The 26,246-nt window shown below is 40.1% G+C and overlaps 1 protein-coding gene across 2 annotated transcripts in view; it reads right to left on the bottom strand.

Annotated features, from left to right (window-relative positions):
* The window catches only part of slc25a21 (solute carrier family 25 member 21), a 410,375-nt gene that overhangs the window by 54,534 nt on the left and 329,595 nt on the right, over positions 1–26,246 (bottom strand). For both annotated transcript variants that reach the window (XM_059956647.1, XM_059956641.1), the window contains one exon: positions 8,488–8,571. In XM_059956647.1, the coding sequence (XP_059812630.1) occupies positions 8,488–8,571 (84 nt within the window). The remainder of the gene's footprint in view (positions 1–8,487; positions 8,572–26,246) is intronic.

Below are 26,246 nucleotides of genomic sequence, written 5' to 3'. Positions count from 1 at the left end.
AGGTAAAAGACTATATATATATTGCATTGCAAATTGTCCCTGATAAATTGATGAAATGTTTATCAGTGGTATGAGTAAGGGGAGATGAAAGGTAAACTGAGCTAGGTGACATTAAAATTGAATTAGACTGATCACAATGTTTAACCCTTTCAAAACATGAAGAGTTTACATCTCTCAGTTGCTTTTCACACATTTATGGAACACCCAACAAAATACTTTGATGTTTATTGTTGAGCAAACAGGAGCTAATTTGTGAATAGCAAGCTCCTGGAAATAGCAAAGTGATAGTGACTAGGAAATCCGCTTTTTAGGAATTTTGATTGAAACACAAATATTGGCCATAATGGGAAAAATGTCCATAATCCATCAAACTCATGATTTTGGGAACCCAAGAGAGAAAGTGATTACTCATTAAAAAAAAAGTTAATTCTAAAATTTCAGCACAAGGATGTTGACCTAGGTATCTATGCTGTAAACTCTAGAGCAGGATTTGACTATAACCCTGTCACAAGAGACACGAATGCCTCCAAACTGATACTGTTGCAACTACTGAATGACTGAATGAGATTCAATTGAAAGGAAGTAGCATCCATTGGTAGAAATGTCAGGTTTGACATGAATAACATAATGAACTAATTATTTTGAAACACAGCAACGTGAGTCAAGTTCAAGTTCAATTGTCATTCAATCTTACATGAATACCATGAATACAGCCAAATGAAACAGCATTACTCTGGGGCTAAGGTGCAAAACATAGTACCAAGAGTTATTCACAGCACAGGGCACATAATAGCACATATGAAACGACAGTAAAATACAGCCACAAACAAAAAGTATAGTTCAAGTCCCTGAGTCCATTAACGTTGCAGCAGTCTGCAAACATAATACATCTTGTCTTCTGCTGAACGAACACTAGAGGGCAATACTGACACCAACACACCAGTAGAGCGCACTGACTCCTACGGCTTTCTCCTAGGCAGCTGCTAACATGTGATGCCACGGTTTGAGGCCTAGTCCTTGGTACAACCAAGGCCATACAGCTCCCCCACCGTTTGCCAGTTGCCAATTTCTAAATTGTCCTAAATTTTATAAAATAAGTTCAGGTGCAAAAAATCACTTTTAAAAATATAATTTCCAGCTGCTGATTGGATGGTGAGATGTCAATAAATAATGAAGAAAAACCTTTAAACTATAAGAACTTGGACAATTTTCCTAAAGATAATGTGCCAATTTATTTGACATCACTTCATTTTATGCAGATATAATTGCTGTGCATGATTACTTAATATAAGTGGTAGAACACTGAAGTTACCATAAAAAGAGTTTTACAATTTAAAAAGTTTCACAGTAATACTTTTTTAAAAGTAATAAACACTGGTAGTTTCATATGCATGCCAGAGTGAAATTTCAAGTCAGTTATTCAATTCAAATCAGCTTTTCATAATTTGCTATTCCCATTTGTTAATTAATGTTGCTTTTGGATGATAGTGTGAAACAAGTGACAAATAATTTACATCTTTCTTCCCAATTTTGATTTTTACAGAATTTACCGCAAGTAAAATCTGGAGCTATGAAAAACCTTGTCAATTCATTTGATCCTCGCAAAATCAAAATTATTCCGTACATCGTAAAAGGTATAAAAACTAAAAAAAAGTCAAAATTAAAATTTTTTCCAATGTTAAGATGACTTCTAACTGAATATCATGAATTTGTTATACAAATTAAGCCTTTTTAAGACTAGTTATCATTTCTAACCAAAAATTTTTCTGCATTTCAAATAATTTAATCTTTCATTTTTAATTATATGAATCTTTTAAATTTATATCCATACAATATTCCAATTAATAAAATCAAATAACTTTAAAAGAGCAAATAATTTCTTCCGTGACAAATGGAATATTTACCTGCTGCCAACATGTATCTTCACCATTTTAAAAACTGAAGTTAAAAAATAAAGTGCACACTAGCATTTGCCGTTAATAAGCCAGTAACTTGATACATGACAATTACGACAAACTAAAAGCCTAATGCCTATTATTGATGGAGCTTGCTGGCTATTGATATGAGACTGTCAATGAATGATTGCTATGCAAACAGAGATGCTGGAAACTTGCACGCAACAATCTGTCACCATGTGTGTGAAAGGAGGCATTACCTGAAAAAAACTGTCTGAGATCCCAAAGCATGCTGCTGTCAGTGTTTTAAATGCACAACAAAAACCTGTTATAGTACCTTGACATGTCATGATAACCCGATGGTGGTTCACCCTCCTTGTACCTCATTCTTCTTTACGGATCAGCTGAGACCAAGCAGCAGACCTTGCTTTGTAAAGTATGAAGCAGGCTCTTTATAACAAAAAGTATAGAGTGGTGTGTTTTGTGTTTTAAAAAAACACCTGAATAACTTTAACCCAAAGGACACACTGAATTTCAACCTGGAAAGTACTGTAAAAGTGGTGGAGATCTAAACAAATACTTTCCAGGTTGAAACTTCTAAGCTTTTTCAAAGGCAAACCTTGATACTTTAATTCAGTTTCCTAGATGTTGATTGTTTTCATTTTTTAATAGAAGGTGACTAATTAGTTTTGACAAATCAATCTTAATAAAATATTTATTTAATTACAACAGCAAATATACTTAGTGCTAAATCAGTATCACAAAAGTATTCAAATGTGTGAGCATGTTTTGTTTGTAATATGCAACCCCATTGGCTAATCTGGATTTTCCTCAGAGCCGTTTTGTTTTGCAGGTACTTTATTTAAAAAAAACTAAGTATATTATTTAATCATCAACTCTGAAAAATCTGTATTAAACAGGAAGCCCTTATGTTTGACTCCTGCTTTTTGATGACTTTAAAGGTCTCATTCAAGTCAGTTGTTGAAGTCCACAGTTGAACCAATATTGACCTAGGGAAAAGGGTGGAAAAAAAATCAGCCAAGTTATCCAATGTTGATTTTTTACTTACTGTCAAAAGAATTAGATCAGCCTTAGCTCATTTATCCAGGTACAACATTTGAGTCCAAGCTTAACGGGCTCCCCCCCCCCCAAAAAAAGGGACAAACTGTTAGCAGAACTCAAACATTGAATTTTCTGAACACCTTGCCTTCTGTGCAGCCCTATTAGTGTAGAAGGTGAGGAAAGAAAGATGTGTGACCCTTCTCTGACGATGATATGGGGGACATTGGTGGTATGGCAGTTGAACTAGCAGACTAGTAATCCAAAGTCTTAGACGAGTTCGAATTCAGCTAGCTGTGTACTTCATTTAATAAAGAAAATTTAATGTAGGCATTAGTCCAAACCATGAGGTAATGATAACCATTCAGTTGTAATGTTTATGCCTTGTGCTGTATTGCTGCTGTGAAACAACAAATTTCACAACTTATGTCAGTGATCACAAACCTGACTGATTCTGGTGCTACTTAAATATTGACAAAATTCATCTGATTTATTGATGACCAAGGAGAGGAAAATTACTGTGTGCCCAGCAGCTGACAGCAGACTATGAGATGCAGGAGCAGAATGAGACCACTTGCACCATCAAGTCTGTTCCAACCAACTGATATGTGGTTGATTCTTACCAGTGCTTGGAAATAGCCCAATACCTCATTAACTAGTATCATAATTAAAGGTTATAGCATCTTTTCAGGGACAACAGAAAGGCAATGGACCAAAAGTGACCACAGCCTGGAAAATTACTAAACAAATATTCTAGACTGAAAGTCAACACACTCAAACAACTGCAAACAAACTGATAAGACAATGTCTAAAGAATGGTACACAAAATGATTAAGGGGATACGTGCACTCATTATTACACTAGTATACGTTAACAAATCTATCTGAACAATAACTATCCACATCATATCAGTTAATAATTTTTAAACACAATTATAGTTCAATCAGGAATTTATATATAAATACTTAGCTAACAGTGATAAATTCTACAGAGCTCCTCAGCCTCTGTAATCTTCATTTTATACTCATTCCAGACATCCTTTATTCCAATGAATTACTGCCTGCTCATGACCTGTTTACCCTATTTTGGGTTTTGAATGCCTTCTGATCTCTGCTTTGTCCAGCAATGACTACTCCTGAGAACCAATCCTGCGACTTGAACTCAGACTTATCTCATGCCTTATGTGTATTCACCAACTGATAACATGCACTCTACAGTTTCGGACTTTCATTTCTTCTCCTTGTGACTCCATCTTGATAATCCTCCATGCGCTGGTGGTTGGAGCAATCTCACATTTTCTTCAATGGAACCACCTCTTTCAGCGAGGATACCTCCCTTTTCCTCCAATCATCCTGTACCAAACTCAGTCAGATCAAGTCATCACATCTTGTCTGGAAAGCATGTTGCATTGGGACTTTGGGATGATTAGAATGAATATCTGACAATGAAGCATGAATCACCAGAACCCTCATCTAGAAACTGTTGTGTCATTATCTCCTGCACAGAGAATTCATCCTCTACATCGGGGGGCTGAGTGATATGGCATTGAGAAATGTGACAAAATGTGCTGCGTTGAACAAAAAGCTTTTGTGGGAAAATAATTCTTCCAGGGACCAGTCATAAAAGGCTGACAACAGACTTTCAGTGGTCCATTTATAGAATCAAATGATAATACTTCAAACCAATGAGGGTTGTTCCCCAGCAAAAAGAAACTACTCCAGCTGAAATTAAAAAAAAAGGAATCAATGGAGGGGACAACCTAGCCATTTCCACATCTAGACTGCAGTAGAAGTCAACTGCAGCCTGCTGCCTTGACACGCAAAACAACTTCACCAATATCCTGTTCAGTCCAAGGGCAAGAAACATGCACACTGGCTCCTACCTTAAGAATGAAAGTCTACTGCCCTTTCAGAACCATTGCTCTGTGGTTCACTGTAGCAGCCTTGATGCACCTATAACTCACCCGGTTCTCTGTTATTTACTCCAGTCTTAAATTCACTCCACTCCGGCGATAAACTGCTATCTACAAAGGTGTGCTGGCAACTTCATAAGCTCAGATGGGAAACTCATCTCCAACAATCTGTATGTAAAAAAACACCCTCCTCCACAAAAGCTGTTGAGTCCTCCCAAAGCAGTTATGGCAACTGATCCTGAATGCTGCATGGACATGTACTCAGAGAAGTAATCAAGACATAACAAAATATTGTTTATTGCAAACATCAACCTAACTTTGGCTTGAAGTTCACCACCAGTGATGAGTAGTCCATGAGCAGAATGTCATTTGCATGCCACAATGATTTAGACCAGAATATGCAGTAGGTGACATAATAAGTTTGCAGATAGTACCAAAACTTTGTGTTCCAGTGAAAATATTTGCTTTAGGTTACAACAAAATATTAATCAAAGGAATTGCAGATGGAATTTGACTGAGATAAGTGTGAAGCAATGCATTTCAGAACATTAAACTAGGCCAGAACGTACACAGTAAATGGTTGGGCTTGGGGAGCATTGTTGAACAGAGACACCTAGGAGTACAAATACATGATTTCCTGAAAGTGGCAACAGGGTGGTGAAGAACGAAGATATACGGCATTCATCACCCAAGGCACTAAATACATGTAACAGTTGTATAAAATATTAGACTGTAAATCAAATGCTGTGTGCAGCTCTGGTCATCATACTACAGGAGGGATGTGATTAAGATGATTAACATCAAGGGTAAGTGATCAGGGTCTATCTTGTTGGAGTTGGTCATTGACCTCCAATGTTATTTACCATATATTAGCCATGCCTATTTGCTAAGAATTGACAACTAGCCTCATTTCTGACATTATGGAAGGAATGACATTTATGAAACAATGGAAGAAGTTTGGGCTAGGAATATATCACCCTGAGGAACTCTTGCAGTAAGGTCCTTGGGCTAGGCTGATGTCTTTTGTTCTCAGTTTTTCTCAGGCACCTTGATGCTGCCTTAATGTCAGGGACTGTCACTCTCAGCCCTTCTTTGGTCCTTGTCTGGATTTGAGTGATCTGAGCAAAACTCAAACTAGCATGGGACAATCTTCAACAGAGTTTTATTGGGAACCTTCTCCAGATCTCGCTTAAGACATAGAAGGAGAGGCCATTCTCCATTAATTTTCCTTGTGATTTATTCCTCCCACCTTCTTAAAGCTTTTTACAGTGGTAAATTAACCTATCACCTCTCACGTATTTGAAACTGGGAAGAAACAGGAGCATCTGGAGAAAACCCACATAATGATAGGGAGAATTTCACATATTCAGGAATAAATTGAGATTGCCGGAGCTGTGAAACAGCAGTCCTGCCAGCGGTGCAACTCTACTGCCTGTAGAAGTGGTATAAGCACGTGAAGCAACGCACTAATGCACAAACATAGAGTCAATACACAAGGCTTGACAATAAAAAACACATTTCCTTATTTTTAAATTAATTAGTAACAGCTGTAAAGTTCAATTTATAGCTCACTCCTCTCCTACCTAATAGTATTAGGCTTCTGACAAGATGGCGATGTGACTGGTCGTAGTGGCTTCTATGGGTTCAACAATAGCTGCTACTGTTGTACTTAAACTTACATCGAATGATCGTAAGATCCTGCTATATGTTAAGATCTCAAAGTACCACAGGTCTGCACCATCAGCGAGTTGCTCGCTGGCAGAGCTTATGAAGGAGCTGCGCAACATGCTGCTGCCTGAGTCAATGGAGGCTTACAGTCAAATAGTGAGTGGCTGTTGTGGTCACACTTCTTGTGATCATTGGACTCCTTTGGACATTGTTAATCTGCTATGTCACAAGTTCAATTTGCTGATTTATTGGATGTAAGCAGGAGCAGATGGGGAGGGAGGGGCCTAGTCCTTGGTTGTAGCGAGAACTAGGCCTGAAACTATGGTGTCACCTGTTTGCAGCTGCCCGGAGTGAGGGGATGAAGCCATCACGCTTCATCAGTGGCGGTTTGATGCAGTGGACAGAATGAAGTCGGAGATGCCCTCCCAGAGCTTTGTTCGAGAGAAGACAAGCTCTCTGGTGGCCGATTGCAGACTTTTTTTTAGCGGCGCTCAATGGACTCAGGCCTCAAGCTGTAGGGTCACTTGCTTTTCATCCACAGGAGGTAAGTTGTTCAAGCCGTTGTGCTCTACCAGGGGTGGTATAGTGTAGTTGTGGCGAACTGAAGATTTAAAATGGACTGAGGGATCTGGGCTATATACATATATATCTGTCTGGTTTACTAATATTCTACATGTGCTTGTATAGGCAAGGGCTGGGCCTCTAAGCCACAGTGTCGCACAGCGGTCGTCGGGACCCAGTCAACAGATGATGTCGGTGAGTAGTAACACTCTCTCACTTGGCTGTATTCACAAGTATTCATAAATAGTTAAATGACAATTAAACTTGAATTGAATTGATTAATCACTTCACAAAAAAAGTATACTGTATTTATAGACATTTACAAGACTTATTTTGTTAATTTCATTCCCGTTAGTCATGAAAGCCATCTCTCTTATTCTCACTTATATGTTTAGAATTGCCAGTGGGATATTTCCTACAGAGTTAATAAAATAACCACAAATCACTTTTAAGTTGCCACATGCAAATATTCATCTTTGCTCTTGCTACGATCAAGTTTAGGCAAGCCATGAAACTGCAAAGCAGCTATGGTATATTATCACTACTTATCATTTGCAACGTATCTACATTATATCCTTACCAATTACGAAAACGAAAATGAAGAACATTTTACTGTCAAGAAGGTAACTAAATACTACACTTGTGCCTCAAAATAAAATACTTTTCTTTTGTCATGTTTTCTAACTTTGTGAAATTCTGCACCTAGTTATGCATAGACTTACATGACAGAAAGTTAATGCATATTTACACAATTACTATTATTTTAATTTTGATAAGATAAACAGCATGATAAAATATAAAGCTGGAAAATTTTCTCAAGTACTTCAGTTATCTCATATGTGAAACTTCTTATCGTAAGTAGGAAGGAAAGCATCAGCTCAAACTTTTACTAATGCAACTTTCAACTGTATTATTTTGCTCTTCTTTTTAAGAGGTACCTCTAATACTATGGTGGCTTATTTTATTATTTTTATTGAGATACAGTGCAGAATAGGTCCTTCCAGCCCTTTGAGCCACACCACCCAGCAACCCCCAACTTAACCCTTGCCAATTTATAATGACCAATTAACCTACTAACCAGTACATCATTGGTCTGTGGGAGGAAACTGGGGTACCCAGAGAAAACACATGGATTCCACAGAGAGGACATACAGACTCCTTACAGATGATGATGGGATTGAACACCAAACTCCAACACCCCGAGCTAACCATTATGCTACCTTGCTTTTACTCCAGTTTTCCAAGGAGATCAGTAAGGTCAACATAAGATCCACAGACTGTGAAAGATGGCACAAGAAGCTCTTTCCACTAGCTTCCCTAGATTTTCATATGCTCCCAATATGAGACTGGATCATGTTTTATGCAGAAAATAATTAGAGTCAAAAAATGTACCCTTCTTGCTGGAAAATTGTTTTAAAGCAATGGCCAAGGCTCTTGTAACTGTTGGCATCCCCTTTTCCTCGCTGAATCTGGAACCTAGAAGAAACAAAAAAATTCAGTAACTCCAACAAGAAAAGCTTAAGCTAGGCTTGCTTTCATGATGAGGAGGATAAAATGTACCAATTATGAATACAAAATTGTTTAGCAATGATAAATTGTGTATTCATGTTCAGATTAATAAACAATGACTGCATAAATTAATCCTGATATTTGTTGAAAATTCCAATTTTCATGGAAAACAGGATTTTTTTTTCACAATTGCACAGAATTCATATCATTCATCCAGGCTCGACAAGAGGCTCAGAGACCTCGGCCTTCACTCTGCCTTGTGCAGCTGGATCCTGGACTTCCTGTCAGATTGCCAGCAGGTGGTAAGGGTGGGCTCCCTCACCTCTGCCCCTCTGACCCTCAACACAGCTGCCTCTCAGGGCTGTGTACTAAGGCTCCTCCTTTACTCTCTGTATACCACCCACAGCTCCAATCTGCTAATTAAATTTGCTGATGATACTACACGGATTGGTCTAATCTCAAATAATAATGAGGCAGCCTACAGAGAAGTCATCACCCTGACACGGGGGTATCAAGGAAACAACCTCTCCCTCAATGTTGCAAAAACAAAGGAGCTGGTTGTAGACTACAGGATGAATGGAGACAGGCTAACCCCTATTGACATCAATGGATCTGGGGTTGAGAATGTGAACCGCTTTTTTTTTTGTGTAATTAATTTTTTTTATTGAAGTTCATCATCAAACAAACATTTCCATAAGATGTATTTCAAACATTGTACATATATATCATATAATCGTATATGTCACAAATCTCCACATAGTATTTATCTGAGGTATACACTTTAAGAGTGGAAAGAAAAAACAAGCAAAAGGAAAAAAACTATGTACAAGTAGGGAGGGATCTTTTTTTACAACACATTCATTGATTTGTGAGAATAAAATCAGGCCTATGAGGCATTATGTAGTTAAACAATTTTTCCCAGTATGAATCAAATTGTTCCAGCTTATGATTAACAGATGCTGTTATCTTCTCCATTTTGTAAATGTCCATTGTAATTTCCATCCATGTATTTAAAGTTGGGCTCTCCTGTGATAACCATTTCCTAGTAAGAGTCTTTTTACCAGCCACCAACAGTATATTCATTAAATATTTATCTCCCTTCAACCATTCTTGAGGTATATATCCAAAATATATGGTCTTACTCTCTAAGGGTATTTCACATTTAAAGATGTCTTGTAGGGCATTGTGTATCCCCCTCCAACAGTCTTTGATAACAGGGCAGTCCCAAAAAATATGATAATGATTTGCATTTTGATTTCCACAATTTCTCCAGCAAACAGGGAGGTTACTATCATAATGGGATTTCTGAGAGGGTGTAATAAAATATCTTATCAAGTTTTTCCATTCAAACTCCCTCCATTCCTGTGAACTGGTACACTTCCATTGATACCTCCATATTATTGTCCATTCTTCCTCAGATATAATTATCCCTCCTTCCTTCTCCCATTTGTTTTAATGTATGAAGTTGAATGTGTTTTAAAATTTGACAAACCCTGATACATGCTTGAAATGATTCTACTACCGTAATCTGAATTATATGCTTTTCTAAAGAGCTCTATCAGACTTGTACTTACCTTGGTTACATTTTTAAGCGTCTTATTAACATATTGTCGCATTGTCTTATTAACATATTGTAAATACTGATAAAAATCTTGTTTTTTTAATAAGTGTTTCTCTTTAAGCATTTCAAAACTGAACAGTGTTCCTACTTTCATTATGTTGCAAAGAACTGTTATTCCTTTAGCTGTCCAGTCCTTAAATCTAGCATCCAGTTTATTCGGTGTGGGCAGTATATTCATTTTAATAGACTCAATCCTTGAATTGAGACTGAAAAAAGGAATCAGGTTCCACCTTACCATATCTTCCTTAATTTTTTTTATATAAAGGCTGATAATTACATTCTGATAATTTTGCCAAATCTTTTGGCATAATAATATCCAAATATTTGAAAGACTCCGTTTGCCATGTCCAGGGATATCTACTTTCAATTTCTCTTGGAGGGCTATAGTTATATGAAAGTAATTGGGTTTTATCTATGTTGATCTTGTATCCTGATAATTGACCATATTGTTCAAAGGATTGCATCAATTTAGGTAAAGAGTATGTCGGTTGCCCTAGATAGATCAAAATGTCATCCGCATAACAAGCCAATTTATGCTCTGTCCCTTTAATAGTAATTCTCCTGATATCTTCATTTTGTCTGATGTATTGAACTAATGGTCCCAGATACAATGCGAAGAGTAGCGGTGACCATGCACAACCCGGTCTCGAGCCCCTTTCTGGGGTAGGACTATTTGATAAATATCCATTGATTTTAATCCTAGCAGTAGGGTTGTCATATAGTGGCTGTATAGTTTTAATAATTGTCTTGGAAATCAAATCTATGTAAAACTCTGTAAAGAAAATTCCAATTAAACGAATCAAATGCCTTTTCAGCTTCCACACTTATCACTATTGCTTCGATTTTATTTTTTTGTATATGATCCATAACATGAAGTGTCCTTCGTATATTGTCTTGTGTTTGGTGTTGTTGTATAAAACCTGTCTGATCACTACGTATCAGTATGGGTAGGAACTCCTCTAATCGTTTGGCCATGATGGAGGAAAATAATCTATAATCTACATTAAGAACAGATATTAGTCTAAATGACGCGCATTCCATTTTATCCTTGCCTTCTTTTGGTATAGCTGAGATTATTGCTTCTTTCCAACTGGGTGGCATTTGTGCCTTTTTTCAGAGCCCAGTTCAGTGTGGGGAGTAAAACAGGAATTAACTCATTTTTAAATTCTTTGTACCACTTTGCCGTATACCCATCTGATCCTGGTGACTTGCTTAATTTAAGCCTACTAATTGCAGCTTTTAATTCAACTTCAGTTATGTCAGCAATCATCCTTCTATTTTGTTCTTCACTTACAGTGGGTAACTAGAGAATTCAGGAAGGTGTCAATTTGGGTATTGCTTCCCCCGGAACTTTGGAATATAGAGTTTTGTAAAACACTTCAAAAGCTTCTAGAATTTCACTTAGCTTATTTTTTATCATTTTCATTTGAGAAGGTGAACAGCTTTAAGTTCCTCGGCATAAACATCACCAAGGTTCTTACGTCGTCTGTACGTACCGTGTGTGGTGAGAAAAGCACAACAGTGCCTCTTTCACCTCAGATGGCTGAAGAAGTTTGGTGTGGGCCACCAAATCCTAAGAATTTTCTACAGGGGCACAATTGATAGGCTGCTTCATGCCTGATACAGGAACAGTACCTCCCTCAATCACAGGACTCTGCAGAGTGGTGTGGACACCCCAGTGCATCTGTAGATGTGAACTTCCCACTATTCAGGACATTTACAAAGACAGGTGTGTAAAAAGGGCCTGAAGGATCATTGGGGACCTGAGTCACCCCAACCACAAACTGTTCCAGTTGCTACCATCCAGGAAACTACTGCAGCATAAAAGCCAGGACCAACAGGCTCTGGGACAGCTTCTTCCACCAGGCCATCAGACTGCTTAACTCATGCTGACTCAACTATAACTCTATGCGATATTGACTATCCTGTTGTACAAGCTATTTATTATAAATTACTATAAGTTGCACATTGTACATTTAGATGGAGACGTAAAAATTTTTACTCCTCATGGAATAAACTCAATTCAATTCAATAGATGACTCATTGTTGTAAGTAAAAAAAAAATGATGTTGTCATGCACAAGGTTGCTGGGATAGAAGTAACCAGGACAAACATCTAGATATTTCAGTCACTCAGGTTGAAGCATTGTGGAAGTAACAGTTTAAGGGCTGTAATAGTTAAAATAAAGAGACAAGAAGAAGCATGGGTTAGAAACAAAAGTTAAAATTAGCTATTTAAAAAAAATCTCCATCAAAAATTAAAACTGAGAAAATATAGTCCATAGTTGTAAAGTTCATCTAGAGTACCCAAGGGGTTGAGTGGAAGTAATTAATAGTCATCAGGCTCATAAAAGTGCAGTTAGATTTGAAATTAATTAACTTTCTATCAACCATGCAACTTCCCTTCACTGAATGTTTTTGAAAGGGAAACTGATTAATAACTTGCTTGGCTACATCTTACTGTCTGAAGCCAGGGGTTTTGAAGAGCCAACCCTCCCAGCAGAGTGTTGTAAGGTTTTACTAACACTGCTTACCAGCACATCAAGTTTCTACACTCAGACATTCACCATCAACCTATACAAGGATATTCATGGCGATAATTTTAAAAATGTTTAGCTATGAATAGACTACAGCTTGAGTACTGTATTGTGTACAATTTTGCTGTGAGGAAAAATAGCTAAGCTGGGGTTGTTTTTGTGGAAAAGGCTAAAGGGTATACAAAATTATGAGGATGGAATAAATATGTCTTTACTATATTTCCTGTTATCATAATGTAGGAGGAACAGAATTAAAGTAATTGGTAGAAGGATTAGAGGGGACATGAGGAAAAGATTTTTTCACCCAGCAGGTTAATGCATCTGGAGCCTTTTAAACAGCACTATCATCTGTACTTGGAAGATGTATGAATGGCATTGGAAGGCGATATTAGTATGGTTAAATCCTTTTCAGCTGACATGGCATGATGGATTAATGTCCCCTTTCTGTACGTTAAATTAAGGACATGGTGTGAAGCCATCAAGATACTGATCAAAGATATTGAACCATTGATCCAAAAACATCTGATATTGAGACATCATTGGATCAGGTTTTCAAAATGAATTTTTGAAAGAGGATATCTGACTAAAGGTAACTCATATCTTAAGGTAATTTAAATTATAATCTTAAATAGAATTGATTAAATGTAAATTATATTGTAAAGTACATTAAGTAGGAATGAGGAAAATAAGAGTTGTAATCCAAGGGTCAAATGACTCACTAACATTTGTCATACCTGAAATTAATTATTTGTTCTTCTCCAGGTGAGAGTAAATTGCCCTCTAAGTCCTAAAAAATATAAGGATTGGTTTTCTAAAATTATAACATTAATATCTTGGCCCAGTGTGGAAGCCAGGTGTGAAGGAAAGTAATGAGTTACTTTTCATTTGCCCATTTTCTTTACGGGATTGATCAACTCTGGGAGCAAGTAGTTCACTATAATTGATAAAGCATCACTAATTATTAGCCAAATTTATGTTACAGATTTTTTTGTTGGTAATAGTTGTTTTACAAAATTATTCTTCAAATCTTTTCCTTTCATTCTTAATGGAAAGTGAAGACGGAGACGAAAAATATTGGACTATTGGTTCTAACACTATGGGTTCCAGGAGTCACAGAATAATACAGCATAAAAACAAGCCCTTTGACTCAGTTCATTCATGCCGACTAGGCTGCTCATACAAGTTATTCCCACTTGTCTACACATCATGTAAATCATCATTTGGTTCACATCGATGTAAACCTTTCCAATTCATGTACTTGCCTTAGGCAATACTAAGTAATTTTTAATTGGCATTGCTAGCATTTATCACCTAATAGTGCTTGTGAAGGTGGTGCTGAATCTCTTCCTTGAAGAAATGCAGGGAAGGTAACATGGGGAAGGGTATTCCAGTGTTTGCATCCTGCAATGAAATATTTCCAAGTCAGGGTGACGTGGAAGAAAGTCTGCTGTACTGTACACTTCTAGTTTTGCCATTGATAGCATGCCCTGCAGCTGGTGGTGCTAGTGAGAATGAATGATTCAAGTAGAGTGAAAATGAAACAAACTGGACTACCTGCAAGTTAACCTTTAGAGTGTTCTGCACAAGGACTCTTAAGTCCCTTTCATTCTCAGATTTTTGGATTTTCTCCTTGTATAGAAAATAATCTGCACATTTATTTGTTCTACCAAAGTGCATTACCATGCATTTTTCAGCATTGTATTTCATTTGCCATTTTCTTGTCCATTCTTCTAATCTAAGTCCTTCCACAGCCTACCTGTTTCCTCAACACTACCTGCCCATCTATCAATCTTCATATCATCTGCAAACTTGGCAACAAAGCCATCTATTCCATCATCTAAATCATTGATATACAGCACAAAAATAACACCATTAGTCACTGGCAGGCTACAAGAAAAGGACCCTTTTATTCCCACTCACTGCCTCTACCAATCAGCCAATGCTCTAACCATGCCAGTAACTGTCCTGTAATACCATGGGCTCTTAACATGGTAAGCAGCCTCATGTGTGGCACCTTGTCAAATGCTTCCTGAAAGTCCAAATACACAACATCCACTGCATCCCCTTTATCTGTCCTACTTGTAACCACCTCAAAGAAATCTAACAGGTTCGTCAGGCAAGACTTTTCCCTGAAGGAAACCATACTGACTTTGTCCTATCTTGTCCAGTGTCACCAAGTACTCTAAAACCTCATCCTTAGCAATTGACTTAATATCTTCCCAACCACTGAGGTCAGGCTAACTGGTCTATAGCTCCCTTTCTGCTGCCTTCCTCCTTTCTTAAAGAGTGGAGTGACATTTGCAATCTTCCAATCCTCTGGCACCATGCCAGAGTCCAATGGTTTCTGAAAGATCATTACTAATGCCTCCATAATCTCTATCGTTACCTCTTTCATCCTGGAGATGGGATGACTGACATCTGACTAGCACAACCTACAGTATGTACTTAAGTGTCTTCCTCGGTACAGTATATTCTCATAGTTGACCCACGGATTTCCCTCCACATTCAGAGTCAGACAACAAAGTTCTGTTGCACTTCATTCTTTATTTGTACAAAGTGTAATTGTCGATCATGTTGAGCATTCTGTTGTTTCACACTGTCGTTTCCCGACAGTCACACAATGACCACTGGGTCCTAGATCGAGCTGATGTACTCAGGTTGGCTTTATGGTGCCTTTTCCAACATACATGGTGGAATATTCCATTTCTTTAGTAATGGGGATGTGTATATGTTAATGGTATATCGTACTTAAGATAAATCTGTTTATTTTGCAATATGATTGTAACTACATTGTGGTAGCATCATATTCTAATTCATGTGTAGTCTTAAGTTAACTATGTTGGTAATTAAAGATGTAAGTTCAGGTGCCTTAAAAAATGAGCTTTCAGTAAGAGGGAGTGGGAGGGGCTGTCAGGAGTTCTTATTGGACAAGAATAAGTATGGAATTATTATTGTGTTTTCTTCTAGGTATCATTTTGTAAATATTGGCATTTTTCTTTTCACTAGTTTTGGTAATTTTGGTAAGTTTGATTTTTGATGCACCTAATAAATACCGTTACGAATGTGCAGCAACTCTGAGGGGCCGAAGGGTACAGAGTCACCCCCTCCTTCTTGAGAATCGCAAGATCGCTATTAATTTGGGTCTGGGACCCAGAAAATAAGAGAGAATCCTCAAGGTTTGGAATGTGTCCTGGCCTCCGCAAGACAAAGCCATGGATAACGGCCATTGTCTCTTGGAGACGGAATTGTGTATTGAGTACTGTACTATTCATTGAAGCCCTCGGGGATGACCAAAGTGGGCTGGTTGAGGGATTGCATCATCCCAACCTGATTGACATCTGAGACCTCGTGAGTAAGGATAAAAGAGGGTCTGGGGGAACAACCCCTTTAGACGCACCAGGAGAAACGCTAGAAATCCCGTGACAGCGTTTAATAGCGACAGCCGGTGGGGGGCTCGCATGCGTCCTTTTCCCTCGCCTGGGAATTGGCAGGCTCGCCACGGAAGAACGGCTTTAGCTAAAGGAGAGACCACACCAACGGAACTCTTGAAGGATTGAAATCATAAAAAGGAAAAGCTGGCAAGTTTCTAAAAATCTCTCTCTTGACTCCAACCAAAGGCTGCAGCCTGAATGAACTGAGTGACTTTTATATTTCCATCGGACAATACATTATCCCCTAGACAACAATAGAGCTTATTTCTTATTGATTATTATTATACCCGCACTTTTAGATTTAGTATTGACAACGTATATTATCTGTATGTTTGCATTGATATTATTTTTGTGTATTTTTACTAATAAATACTGTTAAAAATAGTACCATCAGACTTCAACGGACCTCTCTATCTTTGCTGGTAAGTGACCCAGTTACGGGGTTCGTAACAATACCCTTGCACTAAAGTGCTAAGTGACTCCAGCCATTTTCTCTTTGGTTATAACCCACGAACCCAACAGACTCACAAATGAAGTGTCACCTCAGCTAAGGACTGTATAGGGCCCTGAATGGCAGTGAGGGAGGAGGTGTAGGGGCTGATTGCAAGGACTTGTTCTGCTTGCAAGGATAAATGCCACAAGGGAGATCAATGGGGAGGGACAAATGGATAAGGGAGTCGCATTGGGAATGATCCCTGCAGAAAGCAGAAGGTTGGGGGGAGGGAAAGACATGCTTGGTGGTGGGATCCCCTTAGAGATGACGGAAGATTCAGAGAATTATGTGCTTGACGCAGAGGCTGGTGGGGTGTTAGGTGAGGACAAGAGGAACCCTATTCCTGGTAGGGTGGTGGGAGGATGGGGTAAGAACAGACATGCGTGAAATGGAAGAGATGCAATTGGTGGAGGAAGGGAAGCACCTTTTTTTGAAAAAGGAGGACATCTCCTTCATTCAAGAATGAAAGGCCTTATACTGAGAGCAAATGTGGCTGAGACGGAGGAATTGAGAGAAGGGCATAGCGTTTTTACAAGTAACAGGGTGGGAAGAGGTATAGTCCAGGTTGTTGTGAGAATCCATGGGTTTATAATAGACATCAGTGGATCAGCTGTCTCTTGAGATAGAGACAGTGAGACTGAGAAAGGGGAGGGAGGTATTGGAAATGGACCAGGTAAATTTGAGGGCAGGGTGGAAGATGGAGGCAAAGTAGATGAAGTAGACGAGTTCAGCATGGGTGCAGGAAGCAGCACTGATGCAGTCATCGATGTAGCACAGGAAAAGTGTGTGACAGTCACTAGTGTAGGCTTGGAACATAGACTGTTCCACGTAGTCGGCAAACAGTCAGGCATAGCTAGGACCCATGCTACACCTTTTGTTTGAGGGAAGTGGGAGGAGCCAAAGGAGAAATTATTTATAGTGAGGACAAGTTCTGCTAGGTGGAGGAAAGTGGAGGTGGAAGGGAACCGATTAGGTCCGGTGTCCAAAAACAAATGGAGAGCTTTGAGATGTATAGGAACTGGACATCTATAGTAAAAATAAGATGATGGGGACCAGGGAACCTGAAATCATTGAAAAGATCCAGTGTGTGTGAAGTGCCATGGATGTAGGTAGGAAGGGACTGAACTAGGGGGGATAAAACAGAGTCGAGGTATGCCAATCTGAGTTCAGTGGGGCAGGAGCAAGCTGAAACATGGGTCTACCTGGACAAGTGGGTTTGTGGATCAGGGGTAGGAGGTAGAAATATGAGGTGCGGGGTGCGGGAACTATGAGGTTGGTGGTGGTGGATGAGACATCTCCAGAGTCAATAAGGTTGGTGATGGTATGGGAGACAATGGCCTGGTGTTCCTTAGTCGGGTCTTGTTTGAGGGGTAAGCAAGAGGAGGTGTCTGAGAGTTGATGCTGAGCTTCAGCAAAATGGAGGTCATTACACAAGACTACTATAGCACCCCCTTTCCCTGCAGGTTTGATCGTCAGGTTAGGACGAAGTGGAAAACTGAGTGTTTGGGAGGAGTGAAGTTGGAATAGGAGAGAGGAGTGTTAACGTCTAGACGGTTAATGTGCCGTCAGCAGTTGGCAATGAATATGTCCAGAGCAGGCAGAAGACCAAGGCGGGGTGTCCAGGAAGAAGAGGAGTGTTGAAGACGGGGAGAAGGGGTCATCGGTGCGGGGTGGAGAGTCCTTGATTCAGAGATAGGCTTGGAGATGGAAGCAGCAGAAGAAGAGCTCAGCATCGTGGCAGGCACGGAACTCACTGAGGTGTGGGTGCAGGGGTACAAAGGTGAGGCCCTTCCTGAGGTCAGAATATTCTGCCTCAGACAGGGAAAGGTCAGAGAGGATGGTGAGAACCCGGTATTGATGAGAGCTGGGATCGGAGGGGGGAAGAGGGTGGTTGTCTTTGAAGAGAAGGGAGACTTGCGGTGTTCAGAGATGTTGGGGTGAGAGGAAGATGGAGTCTCCAAGGACCCTAGAGCTGGTGGTGGGACCTGAGAGAGATGGGACTGTGGAGTGGTGGTGAGGAGGGGCAGATGGGGATTCCAGAGGCCTGAAGGTCAAGGCTGGAGTCAGCGATGGAGGTTATGCAATCAGCACTTTGGAGGTGTCCAAGGTTGTTGGAGCCCGCATTGATGGCAGTAGAGTCCGGTTTTGAGTCTGTTCTGGATTGTTAGAGCCGTTGAGATCAGCAACAGCGATCGTGGTCTGGAGGCATCCAGGCCTGCTGGCATTGGATTCAGCAGGTTCTGTGGTCTGTAGATGGGCAATCTTCTGATCCTTCCAGAAATTCAAAGAACCAGTGACAAAAAGCTAAGCTGTTGTCAAAAAACAGCAGCCCGACGAAAGTATTAATATTAATAATGTCCAGGTAATCCAAAGCCATGTGAAAAGGCAATGAGCAAACACAAGGAAATCTGCAGATGCTGGAAATTCAAACAAGAACACACACAAAATGCTGGTGGAACACAGCAGGCTAGGCAGCATCTATAGGGAGAAGCGCTGTCGATGTTTCGGGCCGAGACCCTTCGTCAGGACTACCCGAAAGGAAAGATAGTAAGAGATTTGAAAGTAGTGGGGGGAGGGGGAAATGCGAAATGATAGGAGAACACCTGCCCTTACAGTTCCTCCCTCACCACCATTCAGGGCCCCAGACAGTCCTCCCAGGTGAGGCGACACTTCACCTGTGAGTCTGCTGGTGTGGTATACTGCGACCAGTGCTCCCGGTGTGGCCTTTTATATATTGGTGAGACCCGACGCAGACTGGGAGACCGTTTCGCTGAACACCTACGCTCGGTCCACCAGGAAAAGCAGGATCTCCCAGTGGCCACACATTTTAATTCCACGTCCCATTCCCATTCTGATATGTCTATCCATGGCCTCCTCTATTGTCAAAATGAATCCAAACTCAGGTTGGAGGAACAACACCTTATATACCGGCTGGGTAGCCTCCAACCTGATGGCATGAACATTGACTTCTCTAACTTCTGTTAATGCCCCTCCTCCTCTTCTTACCCCATCCCTGACATATTTAGTTGTTTGCCTGTTCTCCATCTCCCTCTGGTGCTCTCCCCACCCCCCTTTCTTTCTCCTGAGGCCTCCTGTTCCATGATCCTTTCCCTTCTCCAGCTCTGTATCACTTTTGCCAATCACCTTTCCAGCTCTTAGCTTCATCCCACCCCCTCCAGTCTTCTCCTATCATTTCGCAATTCCCCCTCCCCCCACTACTTTCAGATCTCTTACTATCTTTCCTTTCGGTTAGTCCTGACGAAGGGTCTCGGCCCGAAACGTCGACAGCTCTTCTCCCTATAGATGCTGCCTGGCCTGCTGTGTTCCATCAGTATTTTGTGTGTGTTGAAGAGGCAATGAGATCACATCTGTTATTGACCCAATATGGCAATAGGTAAATTGCAGTGGGTCCAGGTCCAAGCTGTGACTGGAGTTGATTCTAGCCGTAACCAACCTGTCAAAGCATTTCATCATTGTAGATGTGAGTGCTACTGGATGATAGTCATTGAGGCATCTCACCCTGCTCTTCTTGAGCACTGGAATGAATGTTGCCCTTTTGAAGCAGGTGGAAACTTTCAAATATAGCAATGAGAAATTGAAAGTGTATTTGAACACATCCACCAGTTGGTTGACACAGGTTTTAAGAGCCCTACCAGGTACACCATTGGGTCCTGTCACCTTGAGAGGGTTCACCCTCTTGAAAGACAGTCGGACATCGGCCTCCAAGACAAAGATCACAGGGTCACCAGGTGCTGCAGGGATCTTCATAGTGTGGATAATAATGAGCTCACCTGAGAATAGAGTGTCACTGCTTTTTATGATGTTGGGTTTTGCTGTGTCGGAAGTAATGTCCCGCAAACCCTGCCAGTGTTGATGTGCATCTGATATTGTCTCTAACCTCGACCGGAATCTCCTTTTGCTCTTGCGATAGCCCCCCGTAAGTCGTACTGTACCTGGCTTTCTTGTATAATCCTGGATCACCTGACTTGAATGCCCTGAGCAGACCTCGAATCTCCTGTTTCATCCACGGCTTTTGATTTGGATATATACAGTATGTTTTCATTGGTACACACTCGTTCACAATGAAGTCATTGACAACTGTAGTGTATCCATTCAGACTCGAAGATGAATCCCTGAATACAGTCCAGTCCACTGACTCAAAGCAGTCCTGTACCTCCCTTGAAAATGCCTTCTTGATCCTCTCTACTGGTGCTGTGGTCTTCAGTCTTTTGCCTATACTCAGGGAGTAGAAGCACAGCCAGATGATCAGACTTTCCAAAGTGTGGGTGTGGCATGGCATGGTAAGCACTCTTGATGCTGGTACAACACAGGTCCAGTGTGTTGGCTCTTCTGATTCCACAAGTGTTCTGTTGGTAATAATTATTTAGAGACTTTTTCAAGCTGGCCTGGTTATGATCCCCCAAAATGACAGGGAAGGGATTAGGGTGTGCTGTTTCATGCCTGTTGATTACGTAGCTCAGTTCATCTAGAACCTGTCTGACACGGGTTGAAGTGGGATGTACCAAGATGATTGCTAATAACTCCTGCAACAGATAAATGGAGAACTCTTGATTAGAAGATGTTCCAGGTCTGGTGAGCAGACCAACCGAACATGTGAAGCTGTAAAGGGAAGAGCCTGAGAAATCACAGTCATGAATCTGTGGAATTCTCTGCCAGGAGAGGCTACCTCAGTAAAAATATTTTATACAGGGTTGGATAGATTTTTGCACAGTAGGGGAATTAAGGGTTATGGGGGAAAGGCAGGTAGGTGGAGATGAGTCCATGGTCAGATCAGCCATGATCTTATTGAATGGCAGAGCTGGCTCGATGGGGCAGAAGGCCTACTCCTGCTCCTATATCTTATGGTCTGATGATCTTATGAATGTAGACATCATTAAGAATGAAGTTGTAAATATGAACTGTACAGAATTTTCGTCAAAAATCCACAATCACTTCACCTGTATCTGGTGCAAGAAGGATATTAAATGCAGTTGTTTGCACAAGTCTCCTTCTTAATGACACCCTGGAAGCCCTCCAAGTACCCTGCAATTTCATCTTTAATAATGGACTCCAACATCTTTCCAAGAAGTCAGGCTAACTGGTTTATAATTTCCTGTCTTTGGCCTCTCTCTGTTTAAAGTCTTGTAAAGAACCAAATACCCCATTCATTAATGCCCCTTTCTTAGCATCAATACATGCCTCACTAATCATCCTTTGTGAAAAGCCTACTTGCCAAAAAGGGTCGATTAAGAACATGGTGGAACTTAGAAACAAAATCTAGGTATTGCATGTTCTTTCATAAGATACTTAAGTATTTGCTTTATCTTTACTCATCCTATTCCAAACACTTTGGCATAGTGCAACCCACTTGGCTTTCACAGAAGTAAAGACAGGTGCTCAAATGCCTGAAACATCTGCTGAGATTCTCTTTGCTGAAAACTTGTACTTTGATGCTGATGAGAATTATGGAAATATTATGCATCTGTCAGTAGCATTTCAACTTGGTTGCTATATTGCTGTATTCTGGCTTCTTGACCAATGATATCAGGGACATGACAACAATCTGCATAAATTAATTTTAATTTCAACATTTAAAGGGTCCACATGAACTTGCAAGTTGAACTGGTAATGAGGGTTGGAATTTCAGGTTAATGGAGTTGAGATGTGAAATGGCCTTGATTCTTTTAGAGATGCTTACCTGGAACTATGAATGTACATATCTGTTAGTGTAACCACGATGATGTGAATGTACATTACCAGCTATTTTCAATTCTGGCTCAAGATGCTGAGACCTTAGAGGTTTACTAGAATGGTACCAGGAATGGGGCTCTTCAATTACGGGGAGAGATTGAAGAGGCTTGTGCCTTTTTTTTACCTTCAAGCACAGAGGTCTAAAATATTTAATACAGGTGCTCAAAATCATGAGTATTTTGAATACAGTAAATAGGAATCAATTGTTACTATCAACAGAAGCATTGGAGACCAGAGCAGAAATGGCACATGATTTGCAAAAGAACCTAAGGCAGCAAGAAAAAGGCCCTTTTCTCCCCTACAGTGACTTGAAATACAAATACATTGTCTAAAAGGGGAGTGAAAGGAGATTCCAAACCAAAAGGAAATAAATTAAATGCTTAAAATGAGAGGGGGCAGTAAACAAAACACACAACCATGGAGAACAAGAATAAATAACAGAATAGCAGAATACCGTCTCAAAATGCCCCAGTTCAATGATTTGAAGTGAGGAATGAGTAAAATGTCTGAGTAGAACAGAATGGGATGGAGATGAGATAAGGGCTAAGCAGCTATGTCATTTCCAAGTTAGAGTCAGAAACTTTAAATAAGTTAGCGAGGTTGGCAGCTTTTGACTTCCTATGTTTGGATTGTATACAATTGAAGTACCATTTCCCCAGGCTCTGGCAGAGTGAGGACAGATTTGGGAAGCAGCCAAGTACCTTCACAGGTTAGGCTGCAGCCAAGAGCAGCTAGAATATTTTGATGGCTTGGATATATGCAAATGACCTAGTCAATGCCATCAAGGCAAGTCTACATAAAAGTGTGTTCCAAAAATGAGACTATTAATATGATACAGAAATAGTGATTGTTGTGTCTGTGCAGTGACATATCAAAAGCATGCACGTGGGAGGTGACTTTAACTGGTGTGTGTGTGTGTGTGTGTGTGTGTGTGTGTGAGTGAGAGAGAGAGAGACATTGCTCTAACAGAAACAGATTTGTAGATTACACATTCTTCTCCTTTCGATAAATCTAACATAAAACTGTACATGTCAACAGTTCTGGGCCCCTCATCTCAGAAAGGATGTGTTGTCTTTGGAAAAGAGTCCAGAGGAGGTTCATGAGGATGATTCCAAAACTGAAGAGGTTAACATATGAGAAATGTTTGGCAGCTTTGGGCCTGTTCTCAGTGGAATTTTGCAGAATGCATGGGAATCTCATTGAAACCTACTGAATGTTGAAAAGACCAGAAAAGGTGGATGAGGAGAGGATATTCCCTCTGGTGTGGGTATATAGAACTAGAGGGCACAGCCTCAAAATTGAAGGGCGGCCTTCTAGAACAGAAGTAAGGAGAACTTTTTTTTAGACAAAGAGTGGTGAGTCAGTGGAATGTTCTGTGACAGACTGCAGTGGAGGCCAAGTCAGTGGGTATATTTAAAGCAGAAGTTGATAGATTCCTGATTGGTCAGGGCACCAAAAGGATATGGTGAGAGAGCAGATGTATGGGGTTGAATGGGATTGGGGTTCAGCCATGATGAAATGACAGAGCAGACTCGATGGGCTGAACAGCCTAATTCTGCCCCCATGATTTATGGTTTTATGATCTTGAAACATTCAGTTTCCCTTTCACAAACTACATTCAAATAAACATGCTTTCACAGCAACAGTCCACAACTAACTTCACTATACTGAAGATTCAGTCTTTTGAGTAGCACTCTGTTTCTTTCAGGATAGCACCTCTGGATGTGGAGTGACATCGGATTTGGCAAGAGTCTAGTCAAAGATAATGTTCTCGTTGCCGGTGTCACGTTGCTGTCAGTGACATGATCAACACTGAGAGATAAGTCCAGTGGCTGTAACGTATCCATCTTCTTGTGCAGTCAACTCAAGTGTGTTCTTTGGTTGAGCATCCAGTATTTAGTCCATATGACCTCGCCATGTATGATCTCCTATATCCCGTGTACCTCAGTAATCCACTTGTCTTCTCAGTAATCACATGCTAGGACTTCCTGTCCAACCTCGAGGCTCCTTGCTACTTCACTTGGCAACTGGTTGAACTGTTTATTCTGCACTTTGCTCCGTAGGTCTGGTTTCAGGTTTCAGGAGGTCTACGTGAGATTTCAGATTCCTTCTCACAAACAGCATTGTAGTTTTTGATTTGCCATCCCATGAACAGAGTTCCAATACACAAAAAAGAAATTGTCTACCTTGTGCTGTAGAGAAATGCCCTTCTTGTTCTTAGCTTTAATGGACTTCTTGAATGCTTGAATAAACCTTTCAGTTACCCCATTCGTTGGTGTGTGGCGATGAGCTGACTTGAAATGTTTGATGCCATTTTTCTTCATGAATAGCATGAGCTCCTCTGACATGTATTGTGATCCATTCTCATTCACAATTTGTTCAAGTAATCTACTTCTGGCGAAGATAGTCCTCGGAATGGAAACAGTCTTTTCTGAGGTGGTTGACTTCATTGGTATGGCTCCGACCACTTTGAACGAGCATTCGCAGCAATCAGAAACCTGGAGTCCATGAATGGCCCAGCAAAATCAATATGCACTCTTTGCCATGGTGAATTGGGGTATATTTGAAGTTTTTGGCATCCCGAACAGATTTTGATCAAGTCTTCAATCTGTCTCTCTATTCTCGGCTACCACATGTACCTCTGGGCGAGACTCTTCATCTTGACTGTCAGCAGATGTCCTTCAGGCAGATTCTCTAATACCTTCTCATTAGCATTAAGCAGTTGTGACAAACTCTAGTTAGTGCTACCATTGGGCTCTGGTTGCCTGTTGATGACAGATTGAGAGCTTAGAAAACAGTTTGTCGTAGTTAGCCTCTGAAATTATAGACAAAGCTGACCCTGTATCCAGCTCCATTTTCAGTTTTGCACCAGACACATCTATTGTGATCCATATGATTTTGTGATCTGCTTCAATAATACTGTACAGTTCTAGGCATGACAGCTCACCTTTGTCTTATTCTGTTTCACATTCAGTCACTTCATGCATTTACTTCATGCATTTATTTAATTTGTGTTTGAAACTTTACTCTCTGTGTAGTTTTTCTCTTTGGTTGTGCTTTTTGTCTGTCTCTTGTGACCTTGTCCATGACACTTTCTGCAAACCTCTTCTTTGAACCAACAGTCATTTGCATCATGGGAGGATTTGCCACATCAATGGCATTTTTGGCTTGTTGCGCAATTCAGGGTCATTTTGTGCATTTCACATTCTAAACTCATTTTTGCAGTTTTCTGAATTCTTTGCTGCTGTCTCTAACAATATTGCAATGGCCAATGCCCATTTTAAGGTTAGGTCTCTTTCTGACAGTAGATTCTTTCGAGTGTTTTAACTCTCCATACCACATACAAGCCTATCCTTTAATACATCAGAGAGGCCATTTCTAAAATCACAGTATTGGGCAAGTTTGCACAGTTTTGCAATGTATTCAGAAATGCTTTCATTCTTTGACTAGTTCCTTTTGTGAAATCTAAATCTATCAGCTATTACTAGCAGCTTACAGCTCAAGAGATTTTATAAAATTGCAACTATTTCATTGAACGTCTTGCTTGCTGGCTTTTCAGGAGTCACTAAGTTGCATAAGAGACTGTACATTTCAGTACTCATTAAGCTACTAAGTGTGGATTCTTTACCTCATCCACGTTGCTTGCCTTACAATACAAGTTCAACCCTCTTATTATACAACTCCCAGTCTTCATTAGCACTATCAAATTCGTCAACTTCCCCGACTAAAGCCATTGCCAAGTTATTTACACTTTAACTTTATTGGTGCTTGTCTTTCACTGTGTACTACATGAGTACTCACGTGTTTCTT

This window comes from Hypanus sabinus, chromosome 2, assembly GCF_030144855.1.
Source record: "Hypanus sabinus isolate sHypSab1 chromosome 2, sHypSab1.hap1, whole genome shotgun sequence".
Classification (NCBI taxonomy): domain Eukaryota; kingdom Metazoa; phylum Chordata; class Chondrichthyes; order Myliobatiformes; family Dasyatidae; genus Hypanus; species Hypanus sabinus.
This window is presented reverse-complemented; position numbering and strand designations above follow the sequence as displayed.